This window comes from Panthera leo, chromosome B4, assembly GCF_018350215.1.
Source record: "Panthera leo isolate Ple1 chromosome B4, P.leo_Ple1_pat1.1, whole genome shotgun sequence".
In the NCBI taxonomy this organism is placed as follows: domain Eukaryota; kingdom Metazoa; phylum Chordata; class Mammalia; order Carnivora; family Felidae; genus Panthera; species Panthera leo.
In genome coordinates this window covers 123428189-123446693 of record NC_056685.1, presented here as the reverse complement: position 1 = coordinate 123446693, position 18505 = coordinate 123428189, and the positions used below count along the sequence as shown (strand labels likewise).

General features: G+C 41.7%; 1 protein-coding gene across 1 annotated transcript; it reads right to left on the bottom strand.

Annotated features, from left to right (window-relative positions):
* Positions 1 to 402: 402 nt before the first annotated feature.
* On the bottom strand, positions 403 to 18192 carry HSP90B1 (heat shock protein 90 beta family member 1). The gene is made up of 18 exons (XM_042947556.1): positions 18005 to 18192; positions 16882 to 16984; positions 15932 to 16073; positions 15307 to 15423; positions 13945 to 14276; positions 9392 to 9503; positions 9060 to 9181; positions 8390 to 8504; positions 6265 to 6402; positions 6104 to 6181; positions 5718 to 5783; positions 4846 to 5115; positions 4351 to 4596; positions 3366 to 3502; positions 1912 to 1990; positions 1665 to 1820; positions 1280 to 1402; positions 403 to 702 (listed from the first exon to the last, which is right to left on the bottom strand). Exons 1-18 carry the CDS (start codon positions 18051 to 18053, stop codon positions 673 to 675), a joined length of 2415 nt encoding a protein of 804 aa, XP_042803490.1. The 5' UTR covers positions 18054 to 18192; the 3' UTR covers positions 403 to 672.
* Positions 18193 to 18505: the final 313 nt, after the last annotated feature.

Here is an 18505-nt window from a genome sequence, read left to right as displayed (position 1 = left end):
TATACACCAGGCTTACCCTTGCTGTATCCTGACTGATATTAACCTTGATCACTAGGTTAAGGGAGCTTCTGCCAGGTTTCTCTGCTACAAAGAAATGCTTTTCCCTTTCTGTCTGCTAGAGGACAGCTATCAAGTCTAGCCATCTTTCAGAAAGGAAAGGAGTTTAAGCTCCACCTCCTGCAAGGGGGAGCATCTATCTACCTGTTTTTTTGGAATTCTTCTGTAAGGAACATTATCTTTTTTCTATATAGGTGACTTTTTAAAATACTAGTTTTAAAAAAGACTTTTTGGTATTATGAATTACTTTTATAGAGAAAAAAAACCCCAAACACAGGATTTAAAAACAAAAAATCGACCAAGTATACATCGTTCTATATAATCATTATGAAGACAGGCAAGACATAGTATTTGGGATCTTTTTTATTTTTATACACATGACAAGATTTTACACCAAGAATAGTCAGTTAAATAGTACAAATTTACATTCATGAGGAATGTTAAAAAAAAATTCAACTAAAAAACCCACTTCTTTCTGTGACCCACAATCCCAACATTTTACAGTGCAGGGGTGAAGGGGGCTGGGGGGAGCATCCAAAACAAGTCTCTCCCAAAAGAAATGACTTAAATTTCACATTCCCTCTCCACACAGGATCCAAATGGTGAGAGTATAATTTATAATTCATCTTTTTCAGCTGTAGATTTCTGTGAAAATAAAAAAAAAAAAAAACTTAGAAGACATTAAAAACTAGCAAAAAAAAAAACAAAAAAAAAAAACAAAACCTTAGCTCACAGAAGGTTCGTGTATGAAGAAACAATTGAAATGGGCCCAGTGTATTTCCATTATTTCAGCTGTAGGCTAGAACGACATTTGTCAATCTGCGGGATCATTTCGAACCTAACAGTAAGATAAATGACTCCCGAACAGAAATAATCAAAAATTTCCATCGGCCTCATGCTGCCATAGAGGAAGGCAGAAGCCAGTGGCAGAGAATACAGAAGCCTTGTGGGCTAAGGGAAAATCTGTTTAACAATGTCTCAGGGCTGGATGGCTAAAATAAAGGAACAAAAGGAGCGGGCAGCTGAAAGTCTATGCTTTAAACAGAAAAAAAGGAGCTGCTCCAGCTTTTGAATTTCATCATTAGATGCCTATTTTGGAGCAGATTTCCTGAAGTCTGACTTCTAGAAGCTATGCAGTCCTAATGACAGAACTGAAAATAAAAGTTTGCCTAGTTTTGCAAGAACTAAAAGGCTAGTCCCATTCTTGACTTGCTATGTATACCTTTACTGTTTCCTGTTCTTCTTCATCTGCTCCTGCATCCATTTCTTCTTCTTCGTCCTGCTCTGTGTCTTCTGTGGTGTCCTCTGTTGTTTCTTCAGGTTCTTCTTCGGGTTCTTCTTCCACCTAAGGGCACCATTTATAAGCTCATTAATGGATCCAATACCTTGGATCTATTTCCACTTTGTTCATTCAAACGTACTAACATCGGAATTAACTTCATTCCTGTTTTATCCAGAACTGCACAGTAAATCCGCTAATTAGACTCAACAGTCAAGCTAGCAAAGGGAGACAGATAAAGAAAAAAGATATAAAAGGGAATTTCTTATTAATTCTAGCACCGCGTGTGACACTGGGGAGTCAAACATTTCAATAAATTATTTCAAACCTTTGCATCAGGGTCAATGTTTAAACTGAGGCGAAGCATTCTTTCTATTCGATCTCCATATGCTTTAGTGTCTGGTAACAGATATCCTGACCGTAGTGTTGCCGTTTCAAACAAAACCACAGCAAGATCTGAAACGGTCTTATCCTCTTCATCTTCCTGAGATGAAAGAAGTGACATCTGATTAATATTAAAAGGTACAAAGTATCCCAACGAAAAGATGAAGGAGTATGGCTACAATATTAATCACCTTCACTCGTCGAAGCATGTCTTTGATCAGGGGATGTCTGGGATTAATTTCAAATGTTTTCTTCTGGCTGGCATAGTAACTGGTAAGGGGTAAAAACGAACATTAACGTCAAACTTCAGGCTCCATACATTTCCCACATTCTATAAATTTTTAAAATGATACATAGCTCTTGGAAAAATCAAGACTTATTTATATCGCTACACGACACCGTGTTCTGCCTTTTACTACGTTCTCCACGATGCCTTCACCAATATGGTTCCAAGACACATTAGTTGTTTCTTTACCTGAGCGGAGTTCCCAATGCATTCTAAATATACCTTCATACCGTTAGTTTTCTGCTGTCAGCTGTGACTGGTCTCCCTCCTAGAGAGGAGGACAGGGAGGAACTGCATCTACCCTTCTCGGGGTAAACCCATTACAGATGCAGAGTTTAGAAGATTAAGACTTGATTTGTCATCCTGACTGGTCTGAATGGCAAAAAGAGAGCAGTGATATCTATTCACTGTGGACAGACACAGCAGGTGTTTGCTCACTGAATGGAAGGGAACTTCCTGTTCATAAATGACTGAAATAAATGGACATTTATTTAATGGCTACTATACTGTTACAATGGAATATAAGCAGAAACCTACTTTCCACCTAAACTTTATAATCTATAAAGTCTTCAGGGGGACAAGACACAGAAGCAAGACACCATTTTTGCACTTTACTGTGGAAACATAAGTTAGGGAGTCTTGCTAGATATGAAATATACTTCGTATATACAGAGTTTTGAAATTGTGATCATGGAGACTTCACTTGTGAGAAGAATCCTTAAGCTAGGCCTTGGGGAAAACATGGGCAGAGAGCAAACAGAAAGAAGACATTCCAGATGGGAGACAGGAGAATAAAAGCAAGGAAGAAATCATTTTCAAGACCACCGCTGTGACATTACAATATAAATGTGACATATATATATTCCCTGAAAATAAAGGGCACCTGAAGACCCAGTGTACGTCCAGCACTCAGCCCTTGAGTTCATAAACTTGCTCACCCATGGGTCTTTTACCCTTTATTTTGCAGGGCATACTATTTGGGGAAGGAGGGATGGCAGTTAAAAAGCATGTAACTCATTTGACAAATGACAAGGTCATTAACCTCATCTGTTAACTATTAATATCTAAAAATGAAGAAGTACACGTACCAGGCCAAGGATATGCAAAAGCAATGAACAATATACGTAACAGATTACATTTCCATTTGTAAATAAAAATACCTTAAAATAAATCATGAGTTCAACACCTTTCCTTTATCAATCTAATGTCAGAGGAATCCCTCTGTAAACTTGTCTCCTCTTTTATCTAACCGATAGTGGTGGCCACTTAAAAACACATCAGTTCTTCGCTGGCATTATCTACAAAAGGAAGGCTGGCTAAGAACGAATACCTTGCAGGGACCTTCCCGAGGATGCTTACTTTGTAGAGATGTCCTTGCCCGTCTGGTAGGCTTGAGCTTTCATGATTCTCTCCATGTTGCCAGACCACCCATACTGGCTGGCCACAAGAGCACAAGGAGACTCTGTCAGACGTTGAGATACCACGGCCTTTTCAATCTTAAGATAAGAAATCAAAAGTTAGATACATGTAAACACCAATAGTTAAGGTCATTCAGTAACTGCATTTCAATTCCTTAAGGATTCATCACTTAAGATCAAATACAAGCATAAAAATTCCTCTTATTCAGATTCTTAGGAAACTCTTGACATTTAATAGGAATTTTTTTGGTCAAAAATAAACACCAACTTTTAAACACACAGAAGACTTAAATTCAACCAATAAAAAGTTACCACAAAGGCAGTATTAAACTACAGAAAACATTCAGTTACAAAAAAAAAAAAATAACCGAACAGTACACAATAGCCATTATTATCCTTTTAATTCTTTGTAGTTTATAAACCTTTTTTTAAAGTAGGCTCTATTGGGGTGCCTGCGTGGCTCAGTCAATTGAGCGTCCGACTTCGGCTGAGGTCATGATCTCACAACTCGTGAGTTCGAGCCCCACGTCAGGCTCTGTGCTGACAGCCTGGAGCCTACTTCAGATTCTGTGTCTCCCTCTCTCTCTGCCCCAACCCACTCACATTCTGTCTCTGTCTCTCTCAAAAATATACATACATACATAAAGTAGGCTCTATACCCAATGTGGGACTCAAACTCAGGACACCGAGATCAAGAGCTGTAAGCTCTACAGACTACTCTAACCAGGTGTCCCTGTAGTTTATAATTTTAAGCTCCTCCTCCCCAAAATTTAACCACTATATTAAATGTTGTTCTGTGCAACTTTTCCCGCTCTCTGCCCCTTCCCAGCTTGAGCTTTCTCTCAAAATAAAGAAACAAACGTTAAAAAAAATAAAATAAAATGCAGATGCTAAAATTTCACAGGTTTTAACTTCCAGAAGAATACCTTGTCCTTGAGAGCTTTATCTTTCATCCAATTGAGCAGAGGCTCAAATTCTTTCTCAATTGCTTCACGACTCTCCTTAGTTTTCTCACTTTCATCAAATTTCACTCCTTCCTTGGCAACATTCTGGAACCTTTTCCCATCAAACTCTGGAAGAGCCTGAATGCAGTATTCGTCCACAGGTTCTGTGAGATAAATCACTTCATAGCCCTTTTTCAGAAGTCGCTCAACAAATGGAGAAGATTCAGCCTATAAAATTAAGAAAGTGATAAAGTTTCCAAGTCTACCCCTGGTATATACCCCAGTAGCTACATTTATCTAGAACTAACAACCCCATTTTACAGGTGGGGAAATAAGAGGTGCAGAGAGTATAAATGACTTTGCTGTCAGTGGCTGAGCAGGCCTTGTAATGACTCCAGGCCACCATCACAATTAAGTTCTTTTTTTCTCAGGAGTTGGCTACATACCAGGATGCCTGACAGCTGGAGTTCAACTTACCTCTTTCCTGCTGGACCCAGCCATGAAGTAGATTTTGTCTTGTTTCTCCTTCATTCTTTCCACATACTGATCTAGACTCGTAATGTCACTTGGATGATGAGAAGACTGGAACCTAAGGAGTTTTGCAAGACGGGTTCGATTCGAGTGGTCTTCAATCACACCGAGCTTGATGTTGGTACCGAATTCTTTCCAAAAAGTATCATTGTACTTCTCATCAGCAATCTTCTTGATCATGTCCAGAGTTTTACGGACAAGCTTCTTTCTAATCACCTAAATAAAATTAAAGAATAATTCATTAGTGAATGTGGTCTCAAACTTTTGAGAACCTTCCCTATGTGAGAGCATCGGGGAGCAGTGGTGCAAGATAGAAAAACACGGCCTCGTCACTGCCATTTCTCAAGTGGCAGGGAACGGTAAGCAATCTATGTGAGACTGAGCAGAAACGAAGTTGTCAGTGGAAATAGTCCCAAGATTGTTTTAATGTTTATAAATGTTTAGAGAGCATGCAAGCAGGGGAGAGGGGTAGGGTGGGAGAATCTAGAGCAGTCTCTGTGCTCAGTGCGGAGCCTGACGCAGGGCTTGATCCCAGAACCCTGGAATGACCCCTAATGTTTATATTCTGGGTAGTGGGTCTATGTGGGTGTTTACTACACAATTCACTCAACTTTTCTGTATGTTTGAAACTTTTATAAAATATTGGGTGAAAAACAATCAGATTCTTAGGATTTAATAATTCTAGAGTAAAATTAAGTCCTTCAGCAAAAGAGCCAAGGACTGGTCTCTAAGTCTGGGGACTCTGTTAATGCTGCCTGTCCTTCACAGCCCAATCAAAGAGGAAAGAAACCAGCCAGTCTCTTCCCAGAGACACTCACCTTAAGCAGTTTATGTTGCTGAAGAGTTTCCCGGGAAACATTCAAGGGGAGATCATCTGAGTCCACCTTCAGATGGCAAAAGAAAAGTTCAATGAGCAACAGAAACACTGGGAAAAAAATCCAAACCAACAAACCAAAAAAATACTTCTGTTCCTTGCCTTTTTAAGTTTATTTACTTATTTAGAGAGGGTGGGAGGAAGTGGGGGAGAGAGGAAGAATCCCAAACAGGCTCTGCAAGGTCAGCATGGAGCCGGACTTGGGGCTCAAACTCACAAACTATGAGATCATGACCTGAGCCGAAGCCAAGAGTCAGACGCTTAACTGAGCCACCCAGGCGCCCCTCCCGTGTTTAACGACCCCTTTCCTCATAGTCTTCAGATACTTACAACACCCTTGACAAAATTAAGGTACTTGGGCATCATGTCATGGAAGTCGTCTGTGATGAATACTCGGCGCACATAGAGCTAAACAGAGACCAAGAAAAGGTCACTTTCTGAAAATTATACCTTCAAATTTTAAACTCAGTCTTTACAACTTAAAAACTCACCTTAATGTAATCACTCTTCTTCGATCCATATTCATCAAACAGACCACGAGGAGCAGATGTAGGTACGAATAAAATGGATTTGAAGGTAACTTCCCCTTCAGCAGTAAAGTGGATGTAGGCCATGGGGTCATCACTTTCCTATGGAAAGTTGGCATTTAGTCATTCAAAGGCACCGGAAAAAGGCATTGCAAAGGCTAAGTGATTTATTATGTGGTAGACATTTAGTTTAGCATTTAACTAACAAGAGTCCCCTTACCAAACAAAGGGGGGTGGGGAGAGGAACGTAGGGAAGAAACGGCTAGGACTGCTTTCCTATAAACTGGCTAGACATGGTGGTTTTGCTGATGACCGTCCACAGTGTCACTCAATCTCTTAAACTGGGGGAAAGATGCATGGGTCTAGGTTTCACATGTGTCAGAGAACAGGGCATGAAAGCCCTGATCCTATCTAAATGACAATATACAATGCTTCATGAGTATACTGCTCAACCAGAAAGAAGTACTTGGGAATACATTTCTTCCACTGGGATATGGACTAGAGCAGTGGATGTAAAGAGGTATGTAAATAAATCCTAAAGACGAATTCCCTAGATCTGCATTATCCACTACAGTACCCACATGTGGGTACTAGCACTTGAAATGTGGCTAATCCGAACTGAGATACGTGTTAAGTATGAAATCTACAACCAGACTTTGAAGATACAGTACAAAACAAAACAAAGTAAAACGTGTTTAAGTTTTTAAATAATGATTACGTGTTGAACTATTTTGGGTATGTTAGGTTAAATCAAACTTATTAAAAATTAACTATGCCTGTTTCAACTTTAAAAAAAAACATGCTTCTAAGAAGTTCAGAATCACAGATGTGGCTCACATTAGGTATTTTTTTTTTTTTTTAAAGCTTATTTAAGAGAGATCACGTGTGTGCAAGTGGGGACGAGGCAGAGAGAGAGGTAGAGCAAGAGAATCCCAAACACTTAGAGTGCGGAGCCAGATGCGGGGCTCAAACCCAGAGATGGCGAAGTCAGACGTGCCACCCAGGCGCCCCAGTAGCTCACATTCTATTTCTAATAAGGCTGTCCTTGACGAAAGTACGTTATATGTTTGTATACACCAGGACTAACTATGGTTCAAGAGAATAAAAGTGGAGTTCTAGTAGAACCAAGGGGAGTTTTTAAGAGGTGAAACTTAAAAGATGGTTGGATGTTAACACGAGGAGAGCAAGGAAGGGATGGAATAAAGATTAAAGAACAGACATAACTGCAGAATATTAAGTTTTATCTAGCCATGCTAAGCTTATTAAACTCTTCTGTTTAGTACAAAATGCTGTATGGGGAAATATGAACTTCAAACAATCCTAATCCATGCTAGTTTTAGATTCTTCACTTAAAAGATGGGATCAGTAAAAGGAAATAGGCAAAGAAACAGATTTAGTAATTATTCCTAAGAATATGACCTCACAATAAAGGTCTGAGGTTGTAAACAGGCTCTTTAAAGGTGATGTTAAAAGCCAAATGAATAAACCAACAAACAGCAGAATTAGACCTATAGACACAGAGAGCAAACGGATGGTTGCCAGAGAGGAGGAGTGGGGGGATGGGCAAAATGGGTGAAGGGGAGCGGGAGGCACAGGCTTCCAGGTCTGGAACGACTAAGTCACAGGAGTAAAAGGTACAGCAGAAGGAATAGTCAATGGTACTGTAACAGCACTGTATGGGGACAGACGCTGGCGACATTCGTGGTGAGCAGAGCATACCATGGAGACACACGGACCCAGTGTTGTACACCTGAAACTAATGTAACATTTTGTCTCAACTATAATCACATAAAAAGTATTCATTCTTGGAAATGGAAAAAAGACCTAACGACGCTAAAAGCCATTCCATACAAGATATTATGTTCTATGGAAGTCATCTGCCTACACACGTAGGCAGTTGTTAATCCTTTTGGTAACACAGACCTGTTGGCAATGTGGTGAAGCACAGAGACTCCTTCTTAAATTTTTAAGATGCATAATATAAAACACACAAGATTAAAACAGAAACCAACTGTATTGAAAGAGTTATAACACCATTTAAAAATGTTTTGACTTAGTAATGTTCATCACGTTCTAAAGTAATATTTACCTTTGAAAATGATTTGTAGAAAGCTTTGTATTCATCATCTTCTACTTCTTTTGATGGTCTCTGCCAGATCGGTTTGATATCATTCATAAGTTCCCAATCCCAGACAGTCTTTTCAACCTGAAGTTACAGGACATGATTAGCAGCCCCAGCACTCAGCAGCAGTTGTACAGTACAAGTGCTACCTAGAACTTCAGGACATTACAAATGAATGTGGGAAACACCAAAGGACACTCCTAATCTACTATGGCTCCTGACAGTGGGATCGAAAATCTCTCAAAAAAAAAAAAAAAAAAAAAAAAAAAAGCCATTTTTCTCAACACTTAAGATTGATCTTTAACACAAAGAAGGCAATTGGTTATCATTACTATTGATAAAAAGCAAATTACAGTTTTTCCTCATTTTTAACTAAAATGTCATTTCTTTTTAAACTATTCATAAAAATGATCGGTGTTTGCTACTTAAAACTTTCCAGAGGCAGAAAACACAAACACTAACAAATAAACTTAGTCCTTGTTTTTAAAAGTTGGGTCTATGGACTTACCATTTGGAGAATAAAAGCCCTTTAAGAATTAATGAAAACTGAACCCAGATCAGTCTGTGCATACTTGGATTTTTGTATTTTCTTGAACATACCTTAAACAGCATTTTAGTGTGGAGATTAACCAGACTTACTTTTTTGGTTTTTGGTTTTTTTTCCTCTTCTTCTTCTTCCACTGCAGCTTCATCATCAGAATCTTCCTTTTCTTCTTTCGCTGCTTCTTCTTCTTCCATGGGTTCCTCAACAGTTTCAGTCTAGTGAAGTACAATTATGGTGAAATTCATTTATTTAACAATCCTGATTTCATCGAGGATATGAAACAAAATTACAGCTCCAACAAACAGGTCTTCCAGAAGAAAACCCTGAGTATCCCCATACCGAAAGAGCAAATGTGGCTCTTAAGGGTTAAAGATTTAAATATGTGCCGACGTAGCACATATGAATTTTTATCAATGTAGATTTACCTTGCTGCTCCACACATAAATAGGGAAGTTTATAAACTGTGAATATTTCTTGACGAGATTTTTAATTGTATCTAATTCAAGGTAATCAGATGCTTCTTCTTTTAAAACAAGGCTGTAAAGAAAATAAGACAGGTTTAGAAAGACATCCTTGGTTTAAAAGATTTGATTATAAATTAATCTAAATACCTTCCTGACAATGCTAACAGTTTGGCGTAATCCAAGATGGCCCGTTTTTCACGTTAAAAACTCTCATCACCAATGATGGTTTATGAGCCATATATGGCTCCATATACCAGATATGAGTACAACACAGGGAAGAATCTTCCTTGCATTCCTTGGGTGAAAAATATCCCTAGTCCCAAATAAAAAGTGCCAATGTCCCAACCTTTTCAACATTTTAGTTTTTTTGTTTTTCAGCTGAAGAACGGACATGTTAAGCTAGCTCAAGGTGAGAAGGCACTGAAACATTCTGGAGAAAAAAATGGAATTACAAGCACTCTGATAGTTGCTCTCAAAACCAAATGATCATTATAGATAAGCAAATGCAGGGGTGCCTGGCTGGCTCAGCCAGAAGAGCAGGAGACGCTTGACATCAGGGTCGTGAGTTCGAGCACTGAGTGTAGACATTACCCAAAAATAAAATCTTAAAAGAAAAAAAAGAAGCCTCTTCTATAGATAGTGAACTCTTAATAAAAACATGTTCCTTAAAAAAGCTAGAAAACTAATCCAAAATAGTGTTCATATCTCCACTGACCGAAACAGTCAACCAGCCACATTTTATTTAAACAAAACTTAAGTTAGTTCTTTAGTTGCACTGTCATACTGGACAGTGCAGGGGTGGAGTATTTCCAGAGTTCTACTGAACAGCACTGGCTTCGATAACTAACACTGAAAGCTGCAGTTGTTTCTTCTTCTTCCTCACTTACTGTCCTTTCTGCAGGAACCCTCCTCCACTCACCAAACACCTCATAACATACCTTCAGACCCAGCGGGGAGCCCATGTCCGGGAGTGTCCCTAATAAGTATGGGCAATGTTGTATCATGGGTCTCTTCTTGCTTCATTCAAAAAGCTTACAATGTAGTAGCATCACCAACAGGTAGATCGTTCATGATGACAAAGCCTAGAGAGTGGCCAAGTCTCTGATTTCAGAGCAATATCTGGGTGATGAGGGGCTGGAGGAGAGTGCAGTTGTGGGTCCAAGTTGAAGCTGATGGTTACATCTCAGTTAGATGTATTTAAAAGGCAATTAGATATGAGAGCAGAGCCCAGTAGGGACATATAGACCAAGGGTTTGCCACCTATGGCTGGCACCTGTAAGAAATTTTACTGGGATACACTCTTATCGTATATGGTCTATGGTCGCTTTCCAGCAAGAACATCAGAGTTGTGTGACATGTGACAGATCCTACCATCCAAATGCTTAAAAACATTTACAAGCTGGTCCTTTAGGAAAAAGTCAGCCGACCTCTGATCCAGACTAAGAATACAGATTTGAGGACCCTGAGCTAGAACTGGAAGCCGAATCCATGACGGTAGGAAGGCTGCATAAGGAACACGAAGGTAATGAGAAAGGGCTGAAGAGTTACCTTTGAGAGATACTGTCAACATTTAAGCAACAGGGAAAGGAAACGAAAAGATATCCAGGGTCATGGAAACTATGCGATTGTCTTAAGGGGTATGCAGTAGACACCAAAACACAAGAGGAAAACTACGAACAAAGGACTCTACTGCTGGGACCAATGTGAATTAAAACCCCCCTGAATCCAATGGATTTAGCAACAAGATTACTGATGACATATTTCAATGGAAACGTGGTGGATACAGTCATGATATGCCTGACAGTAGATGGGGGTGTGGCACTACCTGCCTCTCTTCCTTCCCCACGGAGACCTGAACATGTTTAGGTTTTGATGGTAAAGAGGGAGCATGGGGGAAAGGCTGCCTTTAAACGATGGGGCTGGAATTAATTCATGCTTAGCCTCTGAGGAGGGAGGAGGAGAGAAGCAGCAGATTGGACGTAGTGACCAGCTTTAGGGAACAATGCAGAATACCTCCCTTGCAGTAGCAAGGACAGAAACACATGTACTAGTTAGTACTTACTGGATGCTCCTTTCATGATCTCATTCAATCCTCACAAAATTTCTCATAAGGGTATGCGGGGGCCTAATTTAGGGCTAGGAATAGAAAGAGTAGGTAGCAACTGAATTGTTTGAGGGCTTCTATTTCATTGGTCAAATAGAAGATGAAGTCATATATATAAGGTGGAACCTTGACCTCATCACTTTGTCTTCTCTTTAGTTTGTCCAGTCTAGACTTTCAGTTCCTTAAATGGGCCTCTTGCCTTTGGAACTTCCAACATATACTGTGCTTGCTTCCTAGAATATCTGAATCTAACTTACCCTTATTTCAGCAAGCTCCCCCCAACTTTAAAAAAAGATTACTTTTTAATGTTTATTTCGAGAGCGAGAGCGAGAGAATCCGAAGCAGGCTCCACACTGTCAGCACAGTCAGTTAGATTGTGAGATAACGATCTCAGCCAAACCCAAAAGTTGGACACTTAACCGACTGAGCCCTTCAGGTGCCCCTCAAGATTTTATTCTTGTTTTTTAAATAAAGTTTATTTATTTATTTTGAGAGAGGGAAAGAGAGAGAGAACACAAGCAGGGGAGGGGTAGAGAGAGAATTTCTGACTGTCAGCGCAGAGCCTGATATGGGGCTCGAACTCACGAACTGTGAGATCATGAGCTGTGCCAAAATCAAAAGTCAGACGCTTGACCAACTGAGCCACCCAAGGGCCCCGAGACTTTAAGTCATCTCTACATTCAATGTGGGGCTCGAACTTACAATCCCGAGGTCACAAGTCGCACGTTCTACTGAGTCAGTCAGGCGCCCCCAGAAGGTCCTCCTGATCAAGGAAGTGTGCTCTAGCTTCCTTTCTGGCGTTTGTGAAATTATTTCACATTCTTCTTCTTTACTCGAGCCTCATGGAAGCATGGATTGCACTGGTCTTACTCTCCACTGAGTTCTAAACCCTAGCAGGTAATAGGCACTCAAATGGTTATCTGCAGAATAAATGCTGGGTAAAGGACTTGAAGAAAAATGGCAGTTTCACGCAGAGAAAGCACTCGTCAAGTTTCACTCACTGATCAGCCATCCATGTTACCTGCAGGAGACTGTCCTGATTACCCTTACTTATTCACTCTTATAAATATCTGCAAGTGTTAGGCTCTGGGAATGGAACGTTCAACCAAATGTGTGCTTTTGTGGAATTTCCATCTAGATAATCTCACCTGTGGCTCAGCACCCTACGACATTAGCGCCTCTTGGGACATTGTTTTCTATCTCTTTGTAGTTAAGACAGAATATTTACCTCTGTTCCTCTAACGCCTAACAGAGGGCACTGGGGCATGACTATTAGCGACGTGTCCTAAGGAGAGCAGGAGCTAGGACTAACAAAGGCAGAGTAAGGTAAATTGGGAACAATAAATCAGTAGAAGTATTAAAATGCACTCATGTAATTAATCTCAATTAAATGAGCATTTATGAAAACGAAAACAGAACTATTCGCTTCCTCGGTGAAGAACACTGGTCAGAATGACAGATACATGCTTTTCTACATTCTGAATACTTAAAAATTCTTATGTTGAAAAATTTAAAACTGAATTATGAAAAAAAAGTGGAGACTGTAGGCACATTTTCACCTGGCAGGAAGAAAAAAGTCAAATGACCTCGAGATACGGTTTCTCTGATGTGGCCCAAAGCTGGCAGCTTCATACGGACATTCCAGGAGTATTAAGTAGAAGTATCCTGTTGTAGTTGTTGGGGGGCAGGGGAGAGGCAGGAAACTGTTCTCCTTCACATGCTATAAACACCAAGAGATGCTGGGCAGAAGGTCTGCCTCATCTATACAGACAACAGTTACTGGCTTAAACCAAACTCCGATTTGGATTCAATAATTTGCAACCATCCTCAAACGAGACATTCTCTTCAGGAGAACCTTCATTAACTTTCTTCAAGCTCTGTATTTGCACCTGGTCTCTCCAACCTGTCCCCAACACCAGTTACTCCCATAGTTGAGGACTTGAGTCAGTCACCCAGAGAGTCTCCTCTCATCCAGTCCTGCCACCCTCCGTATCTTCAGAAAACCTTAAAAAAGCTGATCAGAAATTCTATGATTAATCACTACCAACGGAGAGGAATTTCTTTAATCCCTTGACCAGCTGTGCCTCTATGCCTTTACATCCACTGACGCTTCTTTCCCAAGACTTGCTTCCCTGGAAATCCTCCATCAACCCATTGCTGTGAGACCTCCAATCTGCCTTCTCCCCTAGAAGAATTAACCCTTTGGACTTTTTGCCCTCTGTGTACAGCAGCTATCATAACTCTTTGTGTCTGGGCCTCAGGAGGGCCTCCAAAGATTTCCTCCAGTGATGAAAACAGGTCAATTTCCTCATTGTACAGGCGAGGAATGAAGGCCCAGAATAAGCTGTTAGCTCAGAGTCAAGATCCTCACCAGGACTATTAATTCTCATTAGGAATTAGTAACACTCACGTAATTGTTGTTCCCCGTCCCAGGGTGTTTCCTCTCGGGTCAGCAATCACAGAAAATTCATTGGAGTCAGATTCCCAGATGTGCTGGGTATCGTTGTTGTGTTTCGACGTGACAATAACCTTGTCAGCCACGAGGAAGGCAGAATAGAAGCCAACACCAAACTGGCCGATCAATTCAGAAGTCGACTGGCCATCTTCTTGTGCCTCAGTCATTTTGTTTAAGAACTCGCTGGTTCCAGATTTGGCTATGGTGCCAAGGTTTTTAACCAACTCTTCCCGGGTCATTCCTACACCGGTGTCTGTCACATGCAGCAGGTTCTTCTCCTTGTCACACTGAAAGGCAAGAACGGGATAGTTAGATATGCTTAATACTCACTGTACGACAAGTAAATGGTAAGCTACAGATTCAGAAACTACCCGCTTTTGGCCACATCAATTCCCATACAGAAAACTAAACTGGGTTATTTTTCCTTATAGGATCTTATGGCCTACTGTCTCTTACACATGAGCATCTTGATAGAGAAAATCTTAAGTTCCAGTGTATTTGAGAAAGCAGCAATATAAAGAAGGCAGAGACTAGTCTAAATGTCAAAGGGCGGAGACAGACCTAAATAAAACAAGTTATTTCTGAAGAAAAACTTTCAAGAAAAATAAAATTCTGTATTTTGCCTATTTCTTTCATAGAAAATAAAAGGATTCAAAACTTCTCTATTTGCAATTTGTGGTGATAAATGTCCTTCACTAAATATTCCCAGCTCTCTGCCTTCTGGAAACATAGCAGGAATATACTTCATTCTTGGTTATTAAGGCCATGTGACTGGTTCTGGCCAATGAGCTGCCAAGTGGGAGGGAGTGAGGAATGTAGCTTTCAGGCTAGAGCCTTTAAAGGATGGGAGACCCTCCAAGTGCTCTCTCTGCACCATGGCAACCAGCTACACTCCAGATGGTGGCTACTCAATTGGCCTGTGTCCGGGAATGAGGATGATACAAAGCAAAGGCCACAGTGGCCTTGATGGAGGATTTAAGCCAGGGGTTAGCAAACTTCTTCGGAAAAAGGGCCAGAGAGGAAGTATTTTAGGCTTGTGAGCCATATGGTCTCTGTCACAACCACTCAAACCTAATGTGTAGTGCAAAGGCAGTCATAGATAACACACAAATAGGCATGGCTGTGTTTCGATAAAACTTTATTTATAAAAAGAAACAGCAGGTTGGATTTGGCCCACAGCCATATTTTGTTAAACTCCAATTTAAGCCCCTAGGCTTGGCGATTATTTACCACTGCAGCGTAACCTGGCCTATCCTGATTGATAGAGATTGCCTATCGCTAAGGATTCTTTTTGCTTCAAATCTGTTTTAAGCTTACCTTAATTTTGACAGTTAGTTCCTCATTTCCAGCAAGAGCATTTTCATCAGTCAGTGATATTAACCTTATCTTATCTAAAGCGTCAGAAGCATTTGAAATCAGTTCTCTCAAGAAAATCTAAATGGAAACCAGATTTAACACACACTTAGATTAGCCTCAAGATACACAAAACATTAGATTTAATGTCAAATCCATTTTATTTCTCCTCTGTACTCTAAAAAGCACTCTATGAAATAAGACTCCTTATGGTACAGAAATGGCTTTACTCTCTTGGTAAAAGGAGGTACACAGCTCTTTACACAAAGAACTGTAGCAACCATAAAGGATACCTAAACAGGTAAGAGTAGTAACACCTTTCTGTATGCAACACACAGGGCTGTCTGGGTGACTGCCCTCAGGACTATTTGGCAGGCTATGACCATATTTGGAGGGGAAAGGAAAAAGGTAAAAATGTCTAACAACCCCCCCCCCCCACCATAGGGAGCATTTTTATAAATACATACTGGGTATTTAAACTTTGCTAATAACTACTTACCTGAAATTCCTATGTAAGTACATTTATCATGAGGGTAAATGAGTATGCTTTTGTACAGAGACAAAATAATACTACCCACATGTTGCTTACCTCTTTATTTTTATACAATGAATTAATAATAAGTTTCATCATTCGATTAACTTCAGCTTGGAAGGCAAATTTTTCTGATTTCTCTCTAAGTTCTCTTATTTGGGATGCATTTAATCCATCCAACTGAATAGCTTCTTCCTCTCTAAGGAAATAAATTTGATAAACAAATAACTGCATTGCTTATTTAGTTCTCTCCAAAACATAGATCTATGAGAGCACAGTGGTCTTGTAAGATTGTCCTAAGGGTTAAAGGGGTAAAATGGAAACCTTTATAAAATATTACTAACCCGCTATTTCTATCTTTTTGCCACAATAAAATTTTACCACCTTAACAACTGAGCTAGAATACTTGGTTCTTAAAATTGTCAGGAAAATAAACCCAACTTTCCTCTGCTAAAAATAAGAAGCAAAACCATTAATATGTTCCCTCACATGTGGGACCGCCTCTTTGCCTGGGAAGCTTTGGCCTCTAATGGCCTACAAAATTGCCAATTAAGTCCTAAGGGGCCAACTTTGAAAACACTGCTCATTTGAGAGAAATCTTTTTTAAAGTTACTACATTCAGGGGTTCCTGGCTCGCTCAGTTGGTAGAGCATGAGACTTGTGATATGTGGGTCCACACTGGGGGCAAGAGGTTACTTAAAAATTACTAAGTTTATACGCTTACCGGATATAAAGCCAACTGGTCTGGGAAAAGTCACAGAGCTAGTGTTCCACAATCTAGTTACCAGAACAGTTTTCAAAAGAAATTCATCCCCTTTTGACCCGTCATTCCTAGGGGCAAGTTAGGACATACTCAGGGATGAACATGCTCACTGCCCTGACCTTTTAGGTATTTAAATTTGGGGTGTTACATGTCATCTGGACCTCTGAAGAAAAGACAACAAAAGAAGCGACTATATTCCAGTGTTCACAAGGGCTCAACCGTACAGTTTCAAAAGAACACAAACCTCTGTACAACTTCATCATCTGTCCTTGAGCCTTCTCTACTTTTGCCCAGATCCTCTTCCACTGTACCATCCACGTCCACTTCATCATCAGCCTGGACTGACCCTGAAGGAAGATTTAACACCAGGAAACTCGTAACCATTTTGCTTCGGGTACTTCTCAGAAGGAGTATGACCAGACAGGGCAAGGGTAAGGTTGCAAAATTCAGGGGGGGGGAAGTATGGGAGGTGGGCACGGGAGAACGGATCCACTAGTTTTCAACACCCAATGTAAACCCCACTTGGCATACTTTTTACATTTAAATTTAAGTTCAGACCCGGGGCCCTCCAGCAGATTCTGAAATGCGGAGGCTGGGGCAGGCATCACGTCTCTAGAGCAGCCTGGGAAGCTTTACAAATAAAGTTTCGCAGATTTGATACCAGGCCCCTTCTACGGTCACACGTGTTGCGCAGGCCAAGGCATGGCCTCCCAAGTGACCACGCCAAAACTTAGGCCTTCAGTATCACGGATCAGAATACAAATAGAATTGGCGCAACCTCTGGCGAGAGGAACTGAAATCCGGCCCAACTGAGCGGGGGGGAGAGAGGTGATGAGATTCTGACATGGTAAGAAGCTCGCAAAAGTGAAGCAAACACGCTGACACCGCCTTTCTTCTGACTCAGAGCCCCACGCTCCCCAGACCAGCCCCTAAGAAAGGAAACGCGGGGTCAAAGACTCGGAAGACTGGGTGGCGGGGCGCGGGGGGGGGGGGGGTCCTCAAGCTCAGATGGCCGAAGGCTCCTGCGTCTGACAAAAGTCCTCCGGAATGGGCACCCGCAATGCTCCCGGGGGACCAAGAGCCCGAGAGGCGCCCCACCCCAAGTTGGCTGAGACCTCTAGGCGCGAATATTAGGAGATCTGCAAGGGATTCAAATGTTCTCGGTTCTCGTTCTTCTTTCCACAGGAAGAGGAGAGTGCGCGAACTCCCTCGAGCCGAGCCTCTTTCGAGGAAAGGCGATGGATCCCTCTAGGCCCAACGGAGGCCCCGCTATCCCCCTCCCGGGCTCAACGCCCCCAGAACCTTCGAGAAGAGGCCGCGCTGGAAAGGGGGCGTCCGGGGGTGCCCGCTCCTCCGAGATCACTCACCGAAGGTCAGTAGGACGCAGCAGAGGCCCAGCACCCACAGGGCCCTCATGGCGCGCGGCCGGTGAGAGTCTCAAGTCCCTTTTGATCGCAGGAGCCGCCTCCACCTCCCACCACGGGGCTCAGATCCTCACACCGCAAGCCGCGCGGTCCGCCCACTACCCCCCAAACAGGTCGGGCCGCTTTTCACCCCAGCCTCTCGCGGGCGGGGGACGGGAAACACGAACCCACCAATGGTGCCGCACCACGCACCCTCTGTACCCAATGGGGACTCGTGGGGGGGACCGCAGTGAACCAATCGGAGCTGTCCAGGTGCGGTGCCCGATGCCCGAAGCGTGGCTCCCTCCGATTGGTCAACCTTAGCTTCTCTTTTCCAATCAAATGGCTCCGCGGGCCCCTCTCACACAGGACCGCCCCTTTGCCTGGGAAGCTTTGGCCTCCAAGTGAAACGACCCAATGAACGTCAGCACTGAACACATCCTCCCTTTTGGAGAGGTCGCAGAG

Coding starts and splice junctions, on each gene's coding strand:
- HSP90B1 (XM_042947556.1), bottom strand. CDS start 18,053: ATGAGGGCCCTGTGGGTGCTGGGCCTCTGCTGCGTCCTACTGACCTTC. Junction 1,991..3,365: donor GGCAAGGACATCTCTACAAA/GTAAGCATCCTC, acceptor ACCCCTTACCAG/TTACTATGCCAGCCAGAAGA. Junction 1,403..1,664: donor ACATTGACCCTGATGCAAAG/GTTTGAAATAAT, acceptor TGGTGCCCTTAG/GTGGAAGAAGAACCCGAAGA.